The 16,727-nt window shown below is 39.4% G+C and overlaps 1 protein-coding gene across 5 annotated transcripts in view; it reads right to left on the reverse strand.

The window, feature by feature from the left end:
- The window catches only part of ORC3 (origin recognition complex subunit 3), a 41,634-nt gene that overhangs the window by 5,831 nt on the left and 19,076 nt on the right, over window positions 1-16,727 (reverse strand). For 2 of the 5 annotated variants that reach the window (XM_005485972.4, XM_074538274.1), the window contains 8 exons: window positions 15,034-15,150; window positions 14,054-14,133; window positions 10,181-10,314; window positions 7,698-7,783; window positions 7,129-7,226; window positions 6,090-6,231; window positions 1,892-2,008; window positions 719-798 (listed from right to left, as the gene is read on the reverse strand). In XM_005485972.4, the coding sequence (XP_005486029.2) occupies window positions 719-798; window positions 1,892-2,008; window positions 6,090-6,231; window positions 7,129-7,226; window positions 7,698-7,783; window positions 10,181-10,314; window positions 14,054-14,133; window positions 15,034-15,150 (854 nt within the window). Of the gene's footprint in view, window positions 1-718; window positions 799-1,891; window positions 2,009-6,089; window positions 6,232-7,128; window positions 7,227-7,697; window positions 7,784-10,180; window positions 10,315-14,053; window positions 14,134-15,033; window positions 15,151-16,727 lie in introns of those variants that run through there. The other 3 variants (XM_005485973.4, XR_012579746.1, XR_012579745.1) reach the window with 3 other exon arrangements.

The raw sequence follows: 16,727 nt of genomic DNA on the forward strand, positions 1-16,727 counted from the left end.
AATTAAATTTATTGTGAGTGACAATTAACAGTAGAGCTTGTAAAAAAGGAAGGGCCAGGAAAGCCAGGTATAGTATTAGAGCATATAATTATGATTCCTTTAGTTAAGCCTATTTTTGCATAACTACCCATTTCTTCTCTGTGGCAGCACTACTGCTGTAGCCATGAGTTTTGGTTCTAATGCTCATCTATTAAATATTTTTTTAGACCTCAGTTCAGGATCAGGACAAAGTAACAAGCAGAATGGGTGTCCTGTGCAAAGTAAGTTCTCAGCTCCAAGGTACTGGAACACAATGAGCTCTATTTCTCCATGTGCTCTCTAGGTCAGAGCTCTCCTCCCTCTGTTCCCCAGTAATGCTCTACCCCTACCCAGCAGCTATACCAGCTCTCTGATGATTTACCCAAACAGTTTCAACTTGTTTTATGGACTTTTGGTTCTGTTTCAGACCCAAACCCTCCTGTAGACAAAAGCTCCTCTCCTACATCACCATTCCCAGCCCAGCTAATTAAACTGATCTATTTCTTAGACATTTTCAATACATTAAGGCACCTGCCTTAATGTATTGAAAATGTCTAAGAAATAGATCAGTTTAAAAGAATTTAAAATAATTTTTCTGAAATTAGTTAATCAGTGTACATGAAACTATATTTTAAAACCCCTGGTTCATAAATCCTGTAAGCTTTTCCATGTCAAGCTTGAGAAAAATGAGAAAGGATACTGGATAACATCATCCACCTGGTCTGAGGAAGCTGCATCTGCATTTGGTTCCTCAGCTGCCATCACCACAGTTGAGAAAGCCTAGAAAGGGAAAAGCAGCACAGATTTATTCCAGGTTTATTCCAGTTTTATATCCAGACAGATAGATCTGCATATAAAACAGTGACCTCTGAGCTGAAGGCCATCATTCAGGGGGAATAAGATCTTGGAAGGAGAACTCCAGGAGTGTGTCAGTTCAGCAGCAATCAAAGAGCAAGCAAGGTTACACATTACCATGGCAGGAATACAGAATGCAAGACATCACTCTCTGAGCTCCTGTGCCTGCATTTTAGATCTCAAATGGTTCTGGTTCCTGACCCATTCTCACAGAAACTACAGAACTGAAAAAATATTCCCAAGGTGAGACTGCTTAAATATTTTGGGGAAGTGATAGAGGTAAGTTGGCTGTGAAGAAATCTATAAAACTGAGGGACATCAGGAGTCTGGGTAGGAATACACAATACACAACCAGGGCAGCAGCAAACAAAACACAGCTGGAAGAAGCAAAAGGAGTATCCTCTAAATGCAGGTGGTTAAGCTACAGGGTTTCTTGCAGAGGATGCTGTGGTTGCTAAAATATACTGGTAATGACATGCAGGTAGGTTTACAAAATACAGAAGAGCCACTCAAGTTTAGGAAACCTTAGAGCTAAAATGTGATTGCTAGCCAGGGAGACTTTATCATATTAATGTATGTTCTCTTGCTATATTCTGTCTGCTTTTGGCTACAGTATGAGACAGGTTATCAAGCTAGAAGGACCCAGGCTTTTTCCTGGCACAAGCATTCTCTCCAAGAGCCCCCACTGCCTGTTTCCATAAAAGTGTCACAGAATACTTAAAGACAAAAAAAAAAAAAAGAAAAGAAAGGCAATTTTGTTAAGCACAAAATCTGACCTGTGCTGAGCTTAAAATAGAAGCAAAAGCAAAATAGTTTCATCAGAGATTGACAGAGCTGGAAATAAATGATTCACAATAGAGAAAGATGTATTGGAGTTACAGTGGGTTCTTGTGGTCTTGTGGACCAAGTTATGCAATGATATAAGCTGTCAGAAGGGGCACTGAAGAAAAGCAGCCATGCAGGAAAAAGGGAAATCAGAATACTGACAGCAGGCAAAGGCACTGTTTACATCACATACCTCTAACCAATCCACGAGATTGATCAATCTGCCACATTCCAAATGAAGCTTATACACTATGCATATGTCAGGGGCTTTGTTGGAAATGCCTCCTCCATCACATCTCAGAGCTTGGTTCTGATGAAAAAAATTGAAGGCAGTAACTTTGATCAGTGTCTAATCTTGAGCAATTCCAAGGGCTAGACAAAACATTATTTCAGGTAATTCAGATAGTAAGTATTTTATGCAAATGTTTACTGTTTGTGTGTTTAATGGCAAGTTGATGGTACAAAGGAAAAAAAAAAAAACAAAAACAAAGAGGAAAATATGCATACTATTAAAAAAAAACAACAAACCCCCCACAGCTACTTCACTCCTGGTGTTCCTTCTGTAACACTTACGCAGCATCTGCTGTAATGAGTGATTATCTGATTATTCTTTTATGCATTTTTGCTAGTTCTATTTACATATGAGAGAGAAATACTCCATTTTATGTCAGGAGAAGAAACCAGTCATGATTTGCCATGTAGAAAATAGGAAAGTGTAATCTTTCCCCCAGCCTCCTTGAAAGGAAGACTTACTATAGATCTGTCATATGTACTAAAAATAATTGCTTCTCTCATCTCGGAGTTTTACCTTTGAAATGTAACAATCATTTATCTCTAGCTTGAAACTCAGCATCTGTAAAGGCAAAAGTCTAATTTCTCACTAAGTACACTATGTTTGAGGAAATTCATGGAATCATTAAGGTTGGAAAAGCCCTTGCAGATCATGTGAGTCCAATGATTAACCCAGCACTGCCCAGGCCACCATTAAATTGTGTTCTTTACTGCCACATCCACATGTCTTTTAAATCTCTCCAGGGATGGTGAGTCCACAACTTCCCTGGGCAGCCTGTTCCAATGCTGATTCTTTCCAGGAAGAAATTTTTCCAAATATCCAACCTAAACCTCCTCTGGTGCAACTTGAGGCCATTTTCTCTTGTCCTGTTGCAGATTCCCTGGGAGAAGAAGCCAATCCCCACCTGGCTCCAGCCTCCTTTCAGACAGCTGTAGAGAGTGATAAGGTTCCTCCTGAGCCTCTTTTTCTCCAGGCTAAACAATCCCATCTCTCCCAGCTGCTCCTCAGAGGACCCTCCCAGCTTTGTTGTCCTTCTCTGGACATGCTCCAGCTCCCTTTTTAAAGGGAGGGGCCCAGCACTGGACACAGCACTCAAGATGCAGCCTCACCATTGCAGAGCACAGGGGACAATCCCTGCCCTGGCCCTGCTGCTCCAGGCCAGGTGCCACTGGCTTTCCTGACACCTGGGCACAGCTGGCTCGTGTTCAGCCACTCCTGACCAGCACCCCCAGGCCCTTTTCTGCTGGGCAGCTTTCCAGCCTCCTGGATTCAAGGTCATCAGCACTGAACCATTTACTTGGGAAGTTGAAAAGCCACTCGAGCCAGAGGCAAAGTCTCTATACAGCTGCAGAAGTTTACAGCATTTCATTTCAGTTTCATGCACTCTAAGAAGTCAGCTGTCTTAACATGAAAACAACCACTGATCATTCCTTTCAGGTCACAGAAGTTTGTTCTAAAACACTTTCATATGCTAGTAAAATATACAAGCAATTTTAGGGAAGTTATAAAGCTGCAGTAATGACAGATACCTTCAAAAGAAAAATGCTTTTCAAGACAGGAAAGAAGGCTAAGCAAAAAAATTTTGCCCAAGAATCTGTAGTTTACCCATAGATCTGAATTCCTGCAATTTTTGAGACTCAGCTCCAGTCTGGACTCTGTCACTTATGTGACATTTCACAATTTACAGAACACCTAGCAATTTTCAAGTTTATTTACTCTCCCCTACAAGGAACATAAAAGCTATAGACCTTAGGTTAGTATCTGTCAGTTCAGTGCAAGAGGGTTTCCAGAAAAATTTAGAGAATATGGCTAACCCCTCAGAGTGTTACAAGGCTGACATTAGTTCATCAGGAACTCAGGGGTATTATGGTGCACTTCTGTAACTCAGGAGTGTACCACAATGGTTTCCAATACTCCTGTGTTAGTACCTGGCACACGTGAGGTTACACTTCTGGCTGATCTAGATCTAGTGACTCACCACTGCCCAAAAGGACAACACTACACCCTTCCCTTTCCCCTCTGCTACAGCACCCAGCTCTGTGGTTTTCTACTACTCACCCATGTGCCAACCTGGCAATGCTGGACTCTTTGCATTGCTTTTTTAATTTTAAGCTCAGGACAGTCAACCAAGAGAGGATGCAACTTCCAGAGCAACTGCACACTCCTGGAACTCATCTGCAGCAGCCCTGAGTGACCCCAGCCTCCCCTGTGGTACCTGGGCCGAGGCCCTGCAGAGCCGTGGCGGGAGCTGGGAGGGAGCTGCAGCTGCCAGGGGAAACCTCAGCTCTGAGGCTGCAGCACACGTGTGGTCCCCAGAGGAAACACCCAGGCTGAGAAGCAGGAACTGCCCCACAAGGAGCAGCCAGCTGTGGATCCACCTGTACAGCACAGAGGTGCTGCTCCCAAAAGAACAGAACAGGAGTGGGAGCAACCCAGAACACAGCTCTGGCCTACCCTGCCCCAAGGCAGACAGAGGACACCTTGCTCTGGAATCAGTGCTGTTATCCCAAGGACCAAATCCTTTCCCTGATGTGGGAGCTGGTATCCCAAGTTTCAGCTTGCTCAATTTTCAAGGGATCAGTGAAACTAGAATTACGCTGGGTTTGATGCAGGCTTTTTTTGGGTTCTCTTCTACCCCCAACCTGATAAATACGACCCTTGGTTCACACTGCTAAACAACTAACTGGACTCCTGTAAGCAGTGCATCACAAATTAATTATTCACTGGTACTCTACTGAAGCACCTCTCTGTCCTGGCCTTCTGGAAGGCCTTCCTGGCCTTCTCCAGTTTTGGAGAACTTTGCTCTGGTCACAGTGCAGAAAAACACAAACCATACAGAAGTCATAGACAGAAAATATTTGACTCACTTGGATTAAAATGCTAAGCACGGTACTCAGCCAATACTGCTACTGTTAGAAGCTATGCCAAAACTTCACAGTCTTCTCAGAAAATGCTGAAAATATGTTAAAGCATGTCCAAGTACAAAGTACAGGATGACAAAGGGCTTTAAATCTTGTCAACTCATCAAAGAGAACAGACTACTTATTAAAAACATCAGTAGTTACATTTTCTTGGCTGTCCTAGTCTATGTGTTTACAGGTTTTCTAAAAATATAAATTACTGAGGTTCATATTAGGTTTCTTTAATGGTAACTTGCTAACTACTGTTCTCACAAATAAGCTCTGTAAATGCTTTTAGTAATAACTCCTGCACACAGCAAAACTGATAACCCTCATTCAAATCGAGGACAGTGCCAGCAAACCCAATAGAAATCAGATTTCAATACAAATGTAGATTTCAAAGGCTGATCTTTATCAGCCTTTACAGTTCCTGATAGTGTTAGCTTTGATCCAATAGTGCATTACTCTGATACAACCACAACCAATATTTTCTTCAAAATTATGATGCATTTTTTAGGAAAAATGTTAGGCAATAAGAACAAGTTCAAGCAACTTTTATAATCAAGTAAAAAGAAATGTGTGTTCACCCCTTTTCCAAATCCTAGTCTATTTCTTTCTTTCGGTCATCCTTTCAGTTTGACTTATGAAAGAAGTGGAGAATAGTCTGCTTTTCTCTTCTAGAAAAGGACAGGGTTAAGCTGATCCTTTTCTTGGACTCAGAAAACATAGGATATCAATGTACAACAAGGATTAAAATAAAATTATAGAGGAAAACAAAGGACTTGGTCAAAAAAGCTGTAATTATGCTATTTTAATGTTATGACTCCACCTGAACAGCCTTTACCTTACAGCTAATCTACATAGTGAGGACTGAGCACCAGCCCTATTAAGAAAGTCTCTGGAAAGAGTAACAGACACTTTATTTTTCCCTGTGGACAGTCATCCTAATTGCAGTGGAGGACAAAATTAGTGTTCTGCTACATCTACAGAAGAAAGAAAATATCACGGCTAGAACACGCTCTGAAAAATGGATTCCTTCCCAGAATTACCTTCGCCAGACAGATTCCCCAGCTCCTCGAACAAAGTCCCCAGCTGCTTATCAGCACTTGCAGTTCTCTGCAGAAGAGCTGAGTGTGTGCCAAGATGCAGAAGCACAAACAGCCTGCCCAGCACGCTCACACAGCCCTGCAGCCGCTCACCTTGAGGTACCAGTGGGGGCTGTTCAGCGCCGTGTGCAGCGCTGTCCTGGGCGCCGCGTTCAGGTGCCCGCGCAGAACGGCGGCGCCGTTGAAGTACACGATCTCGTGCAGGGCCCTCTCGTCTGCAGGAGCGAGGTATCTTCTGGAAAAGCAGGAGGTAGGGGGGTGTGGGGGAGACACAAGCTTCAGCTGAAGGGAAACAACACAAGTCTACTGCTGTCAGACTATAAAAATGCATCTTTCCCATCCAATACTGAAAAATCTCTGAAAAACAAGATGAACAGCGCTGAAATAAACTTTTAAGCAGAGAAGTCTGTTATTATCAACCCTGTATCTAATGGATTTAGCACAGAACTCTAGCTGGGACACTGACAAATTCAAAAATAAGGGCAGCAGCTACAGTGCTAACCCAGTCAAGTACTCCACAGATGTTATTTATCCATCTCAAGGCCTCACCATGAGTCTGTGCTCATCTTGGCCTTCCTAGCTGAAGCTTTTTGCTTGGCAGTGATACTTCTGTTAGCTTCTCTGCCTCCCCCCACCCTCTATAATTAACAAATGCCTTCATCTCTTCCCCCACCACAACAAGCCTTTCACATTTTCCACTTCAGAGCTGCCTCCAAAACTGCATCTGCTATGGTTTGCTCACCAAAACAGTTCCCAAAATGGACAGGATATCACACTTGACATCTGTACAGTTTCATAAGCAGAACAGATCAGCAAAGATTAGGGTAAAGACTCTTGACTTTATTTTGCCACTTATACCCACTCCTCCCTCAACACTGTCTCAGTAGCCAAAGTAGGTTGGTCCATTTGTACTCTAATTGCTTCAACTGATCTCTTGGAAAAGAGGTGTCGTTTGTTCGGTTTTGGTTTTTTTAGTTATTATTTTTAGAGCCCTCAAAGAAAGAATAGGAAGAGAAAAAAAAGTGTGCCACAGGGAGCGAGACACAATTTTGACAAGATTAACATGTTAGTAAAATTTCATTTGCAACTTATAGTGCAAACTAATGCAGGAATATAAAACAGGAAGGCTCACCTTACAAGACTGTCTATATAGTCAACAACTTCAAAACGAAGCATTTCAAACTTTGTCAGTTTCTTAGACCTCCTTGATTCCTTCAACTCCAACAAAGTCTTTAAAAAAAAGTGGTGCATAAGACTACATGGGAGGCAGTTATTCTCTGGAGAACACAATCTATGTGTTTAACATGTATAATTAATTTTTGCTGGCATGTTCTCACTGATGATGTTTGAAATGTAATCATGCAGTTATTTTTATTTAGGCCAATGTATTCATTTCTCAAATCCGTAGGAGTTCGAGAAATTCAAAGAAATATGTGTTAGGCAGAATGTCTAAATTACAAGTTAAATAAAAACATCTAATTTGCATTTTAAAATCCTGGTTTATGATAGATTATTTTCTATAATTTTCTATGTGTCAGGAAGGCCTGAAATACATAGTTGGTACTTATTCATTCATTTTTAAGATGAGACATTCACACACAACCCTTTACTCAGAGATCCAGCAACCTGGGAAGAACTAACCATGAACATTTTAAAACATTAATTTAAGGAATCAGTCAGTAAAGCCTAGGCAGGTCTAACCTTCTGAAGGTGATAAAGGTCTGTCTTCTTCTGGAGCTCCTTTTGTGGCGATACGGACACATCTCGTTCTTGGGAAGCTTCTGCTACTAGAACAAAACTAATGTTTGATATGCGGGGTAAACTTTTCCTACATAAACCTCCTAACCCCAAAGTATGCAGCAGTTCCTTGTTCACACAGACCCAACCACAGGCAGCTTTTGGGTCTTGCATCTTGCAGAAGATTGTTAAAAAAGGAGTCTGCAGTACAGCTTAGCCAACAGTGATAAAGTAACAATTCAGCCCTGAGCAAAGGCCCAGCACAAGCCTTGCACATCACTTTAATTCTGTTTAGGTCATCCTAGGTCATACCCTCAACATCTGTTAATTTGACACATTAGGACTAGGTACTACTCATGCTTTTGGAATATTCAAAAAGCCACATGCTGAATTTTTTTTTTCCTTCTCATGTGCAGAAAAATAATGAGTAAGAAATGAGTTCTCCCTACCTAATGCAGAAACTGCAACCAGAGCAGCAAACAGAAGCATGCTAAGGTACTTCATTGCCCAGTTTTATTCTCACCTTAATTTATAAGACAATTACATCTTCATGGACACGTAGTTCGGTGATTAATTACACCAATTCTTAGTAATTTTAAGGTAAAAACAAAAAAGCCAAACCTCCCAAAGCACAATCAGTGCCAGGATGAGTGATAATCAGAAAAAAAGGAATCTAGATTTCTTGCCTTATTCAAGAAGATGGCAGATGGAGATTCCACCCACACATCACAGGTAAAGCTCTATCAGCAGTGACAATCATGATCTTTAAAAGCTTTTTGGTGACCTGCAGAGAACAATTTGGTATCTTCCAGGGTCCTGTGGACATTCATCTGAGTGTTGAAGACTTCACATCAGAAAACTTCCTCTCCACTAGTACGCCAATATATTTTTTTATTTTACAAATCCTGCAGCTCAAAATAGACTCAATGTGAAGATATTTTGTTTGTTCAAGCTTCATGATTTTATGTTTCTCAGTTCATTGGGCAGTCAGGACAATGGACTCTGTTGTTGTTATAAAATACAGTATTTTTATATCCTTTCACTTTAGGAGCTCTGTGGGCGATTTGGGTACATCACATTTTTGGCAGATGTCTGAGAACTCTCACTAAAGATCAACACCATCACATAAATATAAAGTAAAAAGTTATCTAATGCAGCAATCCATTCATGTACAGTATATCTTAACTTCTCACTTCTCCTTTGGAGCTTAAATTAAATCCACTTGGAAAAGAAACTAAGATCATTCATGGATTCAGTAGACCTTCTCTATTTTAAACTCATCTTCAAATCCTAAGTAAACATAAATACTGTCTTTTTTGCTTTATAGTTCTGCAAGTTCTGAATCCCCGGAGCTGTTGTTCCTTATTCATTTCCTCAAGGTAAGAATCCAACTACTTAAAAGCCTTTTGCTTGAATTCTTTTTTTCCAAACTAGACAAACCTTTGGTTTTCCACCATAGTTCAGATTCCTCAGTGCTTGTACCAGCAGTGATACACACAGTTTTTTCAAAGTGATGACCTATTTTCTGTACCACTGCTCTGCTTTTACTACAACTATTAAAAAATACACAGTACAGACAAGAGCTGATTCTTTTGGACAATCCCCAGTTAACCCTACAGTGTGATGTGACCACTTTAATTAATACTGACTGCACTTGGGGGTTGTTGCCTACTTGTCCAAATGCTGTACAGCAACCACATTGGTCATGAGCTTAATTAATATGCATAAAACAGACCAGATGATAACCAATTAATCTTCAAAAGCCAATCTTTGGGGAGTGCTTCTTCATAATCCAGGGAAAGCAACAACATTCCCATTCCAAAAGAATGCTGGAATACATCATACTCATGTTTCAGAGAAAATGCAGCAGTTTCAGTTAACCTGCCTCTGAAAGACAGAATGCTGCTACTCACTTGCCTTGCCAAACTTTGAAATGTGTCCTGGACCATGAACAATCAAATCTAGGGGCTTGACAGGTCACAGCCTGTCAGCAGAGCTGACAACTGGCACTTGGGGTCCTAGCTCTGAATGTGCAGGGGAAGGAGCCTTACAAACACTGGGATTTAATTCCATGTCATAAGGACTGCTTATGCAGTCCTTGCCTGTCTGCTGCTATTTATCTTTAAAACCAGTTTGTTTTTAGCAACTACAACATCTGCTAAAATGCTCAAAATACATGTATGAGAGATTTAGGGGATAATGTTTGCTGATCTGTCCAATTTCTTATCTTACATCACTCCTCCGTATTATAAAAAACACGAACCACATACCAGTAGAGCATATAAACATTTCCTAAATTTGTGCATGTATTAAAAAAAATCCTGCAAATATGATGGTTTCATATGATGACAGGCTATCTCAGGGAAAATGGTCAGATTACTCATTGGTCAGATTACAAAATAGCTTTTATATAATCTGTAATGGAATACATGATGGTACACACCCACCTTCTAGATTCTGAAACTGGGTCAGGAACTCCTTCAACTTTTCTACTGCCCTATCAAACTCCTTTCCAGAAGATGACATCAGAATTTCCACACATTGTTGGAGCATGGTTACCAAATCAGTCTTATTCAGCATCCTAAAAGACACAATTGTTGGCTGAAGTTGAAATGCAGAATGATGAAACAGCTTTCAATGTTCTTAGTTAAAAAAAGTTAAAAAATAAAAACAAATTGAAAAATTCCTTTTAAAAGAAAAAATCTCCAGGACTATAAACATTCAGTCTTGCAGCAAAGTCAGGTTTTATTTCCTTGCTGTCATTAATAGAAAGAAACAAACCAATTAGTTTTGGTGATGATGTCCTTCACATTTTCTTGCAGAACAGTAGTTTTCCTGATTATCTAAAAACACTTGCTGGACACAGGAGTTGCAATTTTTGAAACTGTGAGTCAGCCATCGAAACAAAATTTTAAAAAACCCAACACTCTAAACCAAATCATGGTAGGGTTCAGAACTCATTCCCAAAACCAGTAAATGAAATGGTAAAAAAAAATTCACTATGTAAACACATCCACAAAATTAATCTCTGTGACTCAGAATGACTCTCAAATGAAATCTGTATGCTTTTTTCTGTATTTAATTGCTGTAAATTTAACCATCACTAGAATCCCAGAACCATTCAAGCTGTAAGGGATCTCTTGAGCTCCAGCCCAACCTCCAGCTCAGCATTTTCTTAGTATTAGTTATTAGGGCCTCTCCCAAGTGTCACTGAGCACTGCCCAGTCTCAAAATCCTAATGTAAAAGATATCAAAGCAATGACGGTGGTCAGCGTCTCAAGCAGTGGGTTTCCATATCAACTACCTAAAAACTGGCCAAGAAATTTAAGGAAGAATTCAGAAGAGGCTGGAGAAGCTCTGTGGATATCTGGAGGGACAACTGCAATTTGAATTCTAGTTTCTAACTGGCAATGGATACTAAACACTTTTAAAGTTTAAAACTTCAGTTTATCTGCTTCAGGGTTACAGACTTTTACAAGTCAGGTATTGCCTTCAGATGCACTTGTTTTGTACAGAAAAGCATCAGGAGTTAACAACAGAAAGTATGACCTTGACCACACAAAACATTTTGAAACTGTCTTGTACTATAACGGGTAAACAAGATAGCCTTGTTCCAGGCCAGACAAAACACTGCAGTTAAACACCCAATATGGAGAGAAAATAAGCGGATCTGGAGATCTGCAAATGGGAAAGAACTAATTTATTTTCCTACTGTTATTCAAAAGGAAACTGCAAGTTCTAGAAAAGCTTATGAACAACAACAATGGGATTACAGGGCCCAAAGAAAGGGCAAGAAGGCAGCTATCACATATGAGAAAACAGTAAAGATTCTTTGCAAGCTTTTAGGTTTGAGATTACTGCAAGGTATGCCAAGTATCAGTGGGGTTTAAGATTTTCATTTGGTGAGGAGTCAGACTTAAAGCAGGAAGGAAGATCTCAGATTACCAAAAGGCAGTAAATAAATCTAACTCTGATTATTCAGACAAGTTATGCAAGAGAAGAAAGGAAGCTACAATGAAGTCCACAGAAACTCCTGAAAGCTGAAGAGGGAAATCACCTGAAGAAGCAATACCATGGTGGCCAGCACCGCTCACAGAAGGGCAGGACTGTGATAAGCAGCATGTGATGAAAAGCCACCCATAATTAGCAGACAAAAACCAGAGTACAGTATCTAGACAGAAGACAATAAGGCAGACAGTCCTTGAAGTTTTGCCACCCAAAAGGTTGATGAGATGTCCCAGCCAGTTAACTCCACATAACCAATCGAGTGAGACGCTCTCCAATCTTCCTGTGATGGAATGAATGCAAAATGAACTGAAGCTCACACATTCTCTGTCACCCCATGGCATCTTTTACACTCTGGAAAACTCAGGTAGAGTAACTACTGTCTAGATTGCTCAAGTGAGATTACCTGAAACACCACGTTTGGGAAGAGCACTTCTAGCAGAAGGCATAAAAGCCTGTCCAGGGAAAGGCTGAAGCAGAGAAGCCAATCGCAAAAGAAATATAATTCAGAAACTTAAAACCTTACATTCAAACATAATTCATAAAAGGCAAAAGAGGTACTCTGTTAGAAAATGAGTAATAAGCTGATCTAAAGCTTCTCCGTTTTCTACTTTCTAAATACAAGGAAACAAAAAAAAGATGGATTCCAGAAAACACTGAAAAAGAGTAAGGGATGGGGAAGGGTGAACATAAGGATATCAACAGGTGATGTGACTCCCAGGAAGGCAGAGATATTAAGGAACAGCGAGCAACTTTTAAACCTGAGCAAAAGGGGAAAAAAAAGATTGTGAGTAGAAGGGGAAAAACCACATTTTATAATTTTCTTCTAAAAGATAACAGCAAGATTCTATATAGAAAAAGCAGAGATGAGAGGAATTATTTGTAAAAAGGCAAACAGAAGTTAAAAGCTGAAAAAATTATAATCACAACTAGAATTCCAAGTACTTGAAGAAGTTGTGTTGGACAAGTTTTGCTAGGAAAATGACAGAATTTCTGAATTAAAAAAAAAATAAAAATCATAGAATCACCATCTATGAAAGCAGAGACTATCATCACTGTATTTCTATCAGAGGCTCCCACAGTGGGAGCCAGGAGCAGAAGAACAACAGGAGGGAGATGAACAGATAACAACAAAAGGGGAGCAAGCCAGAATCTGATGGCAGCATCAACTTTGAGATAGGAGAAGAGACAGATGAATTCAGAGAGGATGAAAGCAAATTAAACAAAGGAGAAGAAAAAAGAGAGGGGAAAAAAGGCCAAGAGTTATTAAGAGATTGCAGATAGCACAGAAAGCAGAATGACACATTTGTGGGCAAGAGCTGAGAGGTGACTGAGTGCTGTCAAGATTGAGGAGAATCAGAGAAGGAACACAAAGGAAAGACTGCAGAAATGACAATTCAAGCATGTAATCCTTTCAAAGGGATGAGGGTAATGAACACAGAAAAGTGGCTATGTGCAAGAGCCACTCAGTATGGCTAAAGTACAGTTTGAAGAGTGTGTTTCCTTGTGTGTGTGTATCAGCCCAGAAAGCTACCCTCCATCCACCACTGAAATGTTTTTTCTGTGCAGTTTTACTGCCAGACACATCAAACCTGAGCAGCTCAGGGGGTCTGGGAGAGGCAGTTACAGTTATGGGGTTGTGTGACAAAGCCAAGGGGTCATTTGAATGAGTGCAGCTATCAGGAGACAGACATTGCCATGTGTCTGTTGAAAGCACATTTAGAAGTCTTTAGCTGCAACATTGCAATTGAAAGGTTTTCTATCAAGAAAAGTGGCTTTGACAACTTTGGCATTTTAAACACTGACAGACAACACAAGTACAGCCTCTCCTAAAGTCCTACGCTCACAGTATCAGAAAAAATTAACTCAGTACCTGTAAAAACTGTTAAGGCAAACCAGGAAGAGAAGGAAAGCAGTAAAATAAAAAAAGAAAGGCCTCAGCTACTGTTCACTGGGAAGTTATTCTAATTTTCACACCAGATTAAAATTTAAGACAACTAAGACTAATAATCTGATTGATAATATCTACCACAATCATACTTTAAAAGACAAAACCCGACTCATTCTCATTCACACAAAGTAATCTCTGTGGTTTCAGCAAAATTACTCAGGGCATAGGAGATATGAGAACCTGCCTGAATTTCACAGAAATCAGTAGAAAACCAAACTGAAAACAGCAGACAATTACACTGGCAAACAACCCTAAAACTAGCTGTGAACAGGTAATAGCCTCAGCTTTAAGTTCCAGAATAACTGATGACTGATACTTTCCATGTGTACGGTGGTATTAAAACAAAATGGGAAAAAAAAATCACCTTGCTAGTTGAAGAGATGACTCATACTCCTCTGTCTCCCACACTCGGTTTTCCAAACAAGCACAGTGCAACTCCCTGATCTGTTATGCAGAAGGTGAAGAAAGGATAAAGTGTTTTACAAAGTAATATGGGAATCTTACAACAAGCTGTTCAAAGCAATATGCAATTTCTTTAGATCCTGTTTTCCAAAGATGGAGAATGACTGCAAAAGGAATGACAGCTCTTAATATCTTCCAGAACCAAGCTTCTGCTAGAGACTTGCTCTGCACCAGGTTCCAAACAACTAACATTCAGGTGAAGTTAACTGCAGTGAACAGAAAGTAACTCCAATCAAATATCCCAGCTAAAACATCCTTTTATTCTCAAACAGTTCATGATGCTTTTGTAGTCAGTGACAGATTCTAGTAACAGTATGGAATACATGGAGAACAGAGACAGGTGCACATGCACAGAATATATAATTGCTCTGCTAGCGGAAGAAATTGCTTAGCATGAGAAGTGGAATAAATGACACCAGAGCAATAGGACTATTAACAGAGCAACTATCACTGTTCCTCCTACAATTGCTTTTTTCCATACAGAAGGCTGCTAAAAACTCAGTCTCTTCATCTGAATTTGACTAGTGAACTAATAGGTGGTAGAAGAGTGTACACAGCAATGCATACAGGTAACCTCAGATGTGGGAAAGTCAAGGTGTGGATCCTCTTGCTGATCTGTGCACCCGCCTCCTCCTGGAAACTCCTTCCTGTTGACTGACAGGGTATCATCCATGCCAGTAAAGAAACCACACACTCTCATCCTCTGCCCATAGAAAGAGAGCATCTCTCTCCATTTTAAGAAGCAGAGGGCAAAACAGCACATTAAAAAATAAAGAGTAAATATTTATTTAACTGTCATACTTTGAGGGAAAAAACCAAACAAAACAAACCAAAACCACAATAACAACAACCCAATAAGACCCACATATAACAGAACATCACCTGCTTGCCCAAAGGATACTTCGGAAGAGAAGATGTGAAAACATGAAGACATCTCAGAATTCGAACATAATTTTCATGGTAAACATGTAAGTCCCCCAGCAACTTCTCTGTTTCTTCCTACAGTGATAGAATAATTTTAAAAGTAATTCTGACATCCATTTAAAACTCCCATAAAGCACTTAATATTACTCTGAACTTTTGATGTTGTACTGTGCTATGATTTAAATCATCAATCTTAAATGGAGACCACTAAGCAAATGAGCTGTATTTCAACAGTTCACTGCATTCCCATTGCATATTGTTACCTTTACTTTCTTCCTCCAGCTCAGCAGAGATTTGCTATTGACTAGCATTAGTGTTCTACCATTTTCAACTGTATTTAGGCCTTTAGACTTGAAATGTCATCTCATAACAATGAGAGAATACACTATTCCTTTAGCAGGCAATGAGAAGTTACGTAGCTACTTTTACTCGAAAACTTAAATTTTTATGCTACAAATGCGTTTAAAATTCATTTCTTATATTGTGGGTGGCTGTTGTTTTTATTAGTTACATGTACAAAAAAAGACCAGTTCACAGAAAACAAAGAAATATTCAGTTGATTTTCCTATGTGTTTTTAATTTGATTTAGCTTACTCATGTACCGAGAACAACAGAAATAAAAAAAAAATCACATTTAAGAAATAGAAGTTATTGATTACTGCTACTAATTTTCTGGATGGCACCACATTATCACTGGCCAGCCATAGATGCATATATTGCTTCTGGAAAGCCACACTCAAAAATTCTGGTAACTATACTGAAGTCATCTAGTCTTTGTGGTCATTACATTTAAGTCTGTGAATCCAAAGATCTTCTGTTCTCTGTCTTCAGTCAAAAATAAAGAGGAAAAACCACAGAATCCTCTACGTATTTAATTACCCTTTTGCCTAAGTCTGAGCAAACTATTCCAAATGGAAAGAGAAAAACAAAATAAGCCACTGAAGTTTTCTAGACTGAAAGTGAAACAAAGGGTATTAAAGATAAAAGAAAAGCAAAACCTTGTCTACAGGCAATATAGGGAAGTACAGATGCATAGAAAGAAAAGGTTTTCTTCACATTGCAAAGACTGAAAGTATCAAAGTGCTACAGAGAGCTTTCTGATGTTAAAAAAAGTTTTAAATTATTAAAACCATTAACAATCTTTCTCCCCATTTAAGAGAAATTTAAGAGTCACTGATATAACAACTGTTAAGGCAACCTCTAAAACCTTAGGGCAGACATTCACAAGTCTGTATTTTAATTTTAAGTAGGATTATTATGAAAAAAATTATCCCCACCACAAAATAAGCTAAGAAAAGCTCTCTCTAATGCTGCTTCATCAACCTTATTTCTACAAACCCCAAGAATTAACACATCTGTATTTCCCTCATCTTGGTCATAGCTCAAGACGATGTAGTTAATATAAGTAAATAGCAATGTATTTTGCCAAATAATGAAGGGAAAAGGCATAACCCATTTTAGAAGAGTTTGAAAATGCAATTAGAAAACAATGCAATATTATTTCCAGAACAGAGATAAAAGACATAGATTGCCACATTTACATAGTTTCAAATTAAATTTGCCATGACACATTTCAGACAGATTCGTTTAAAATTACGATGTGAAATTGCTTTCAAAACTGAAAATTTTAAATAGGTGAAATTCTTTCCATA

Source organism: Zonotrichia albicollis, chromosome 3, assembly GCF_047830755.1.
Source record: "Zonotrichia albicollis isolate bZonAlb1 chromosome 3, bZonAlb1.hap1, whole genome shotgun sequence".
NCBI classification, from domain to species: domain Eukaryota; kingdom Metazoa; phylum Chordata; class Aves; order Passeriformes; family Passerellidae; genus Zonotrichia; species Zonotrichia albicollis.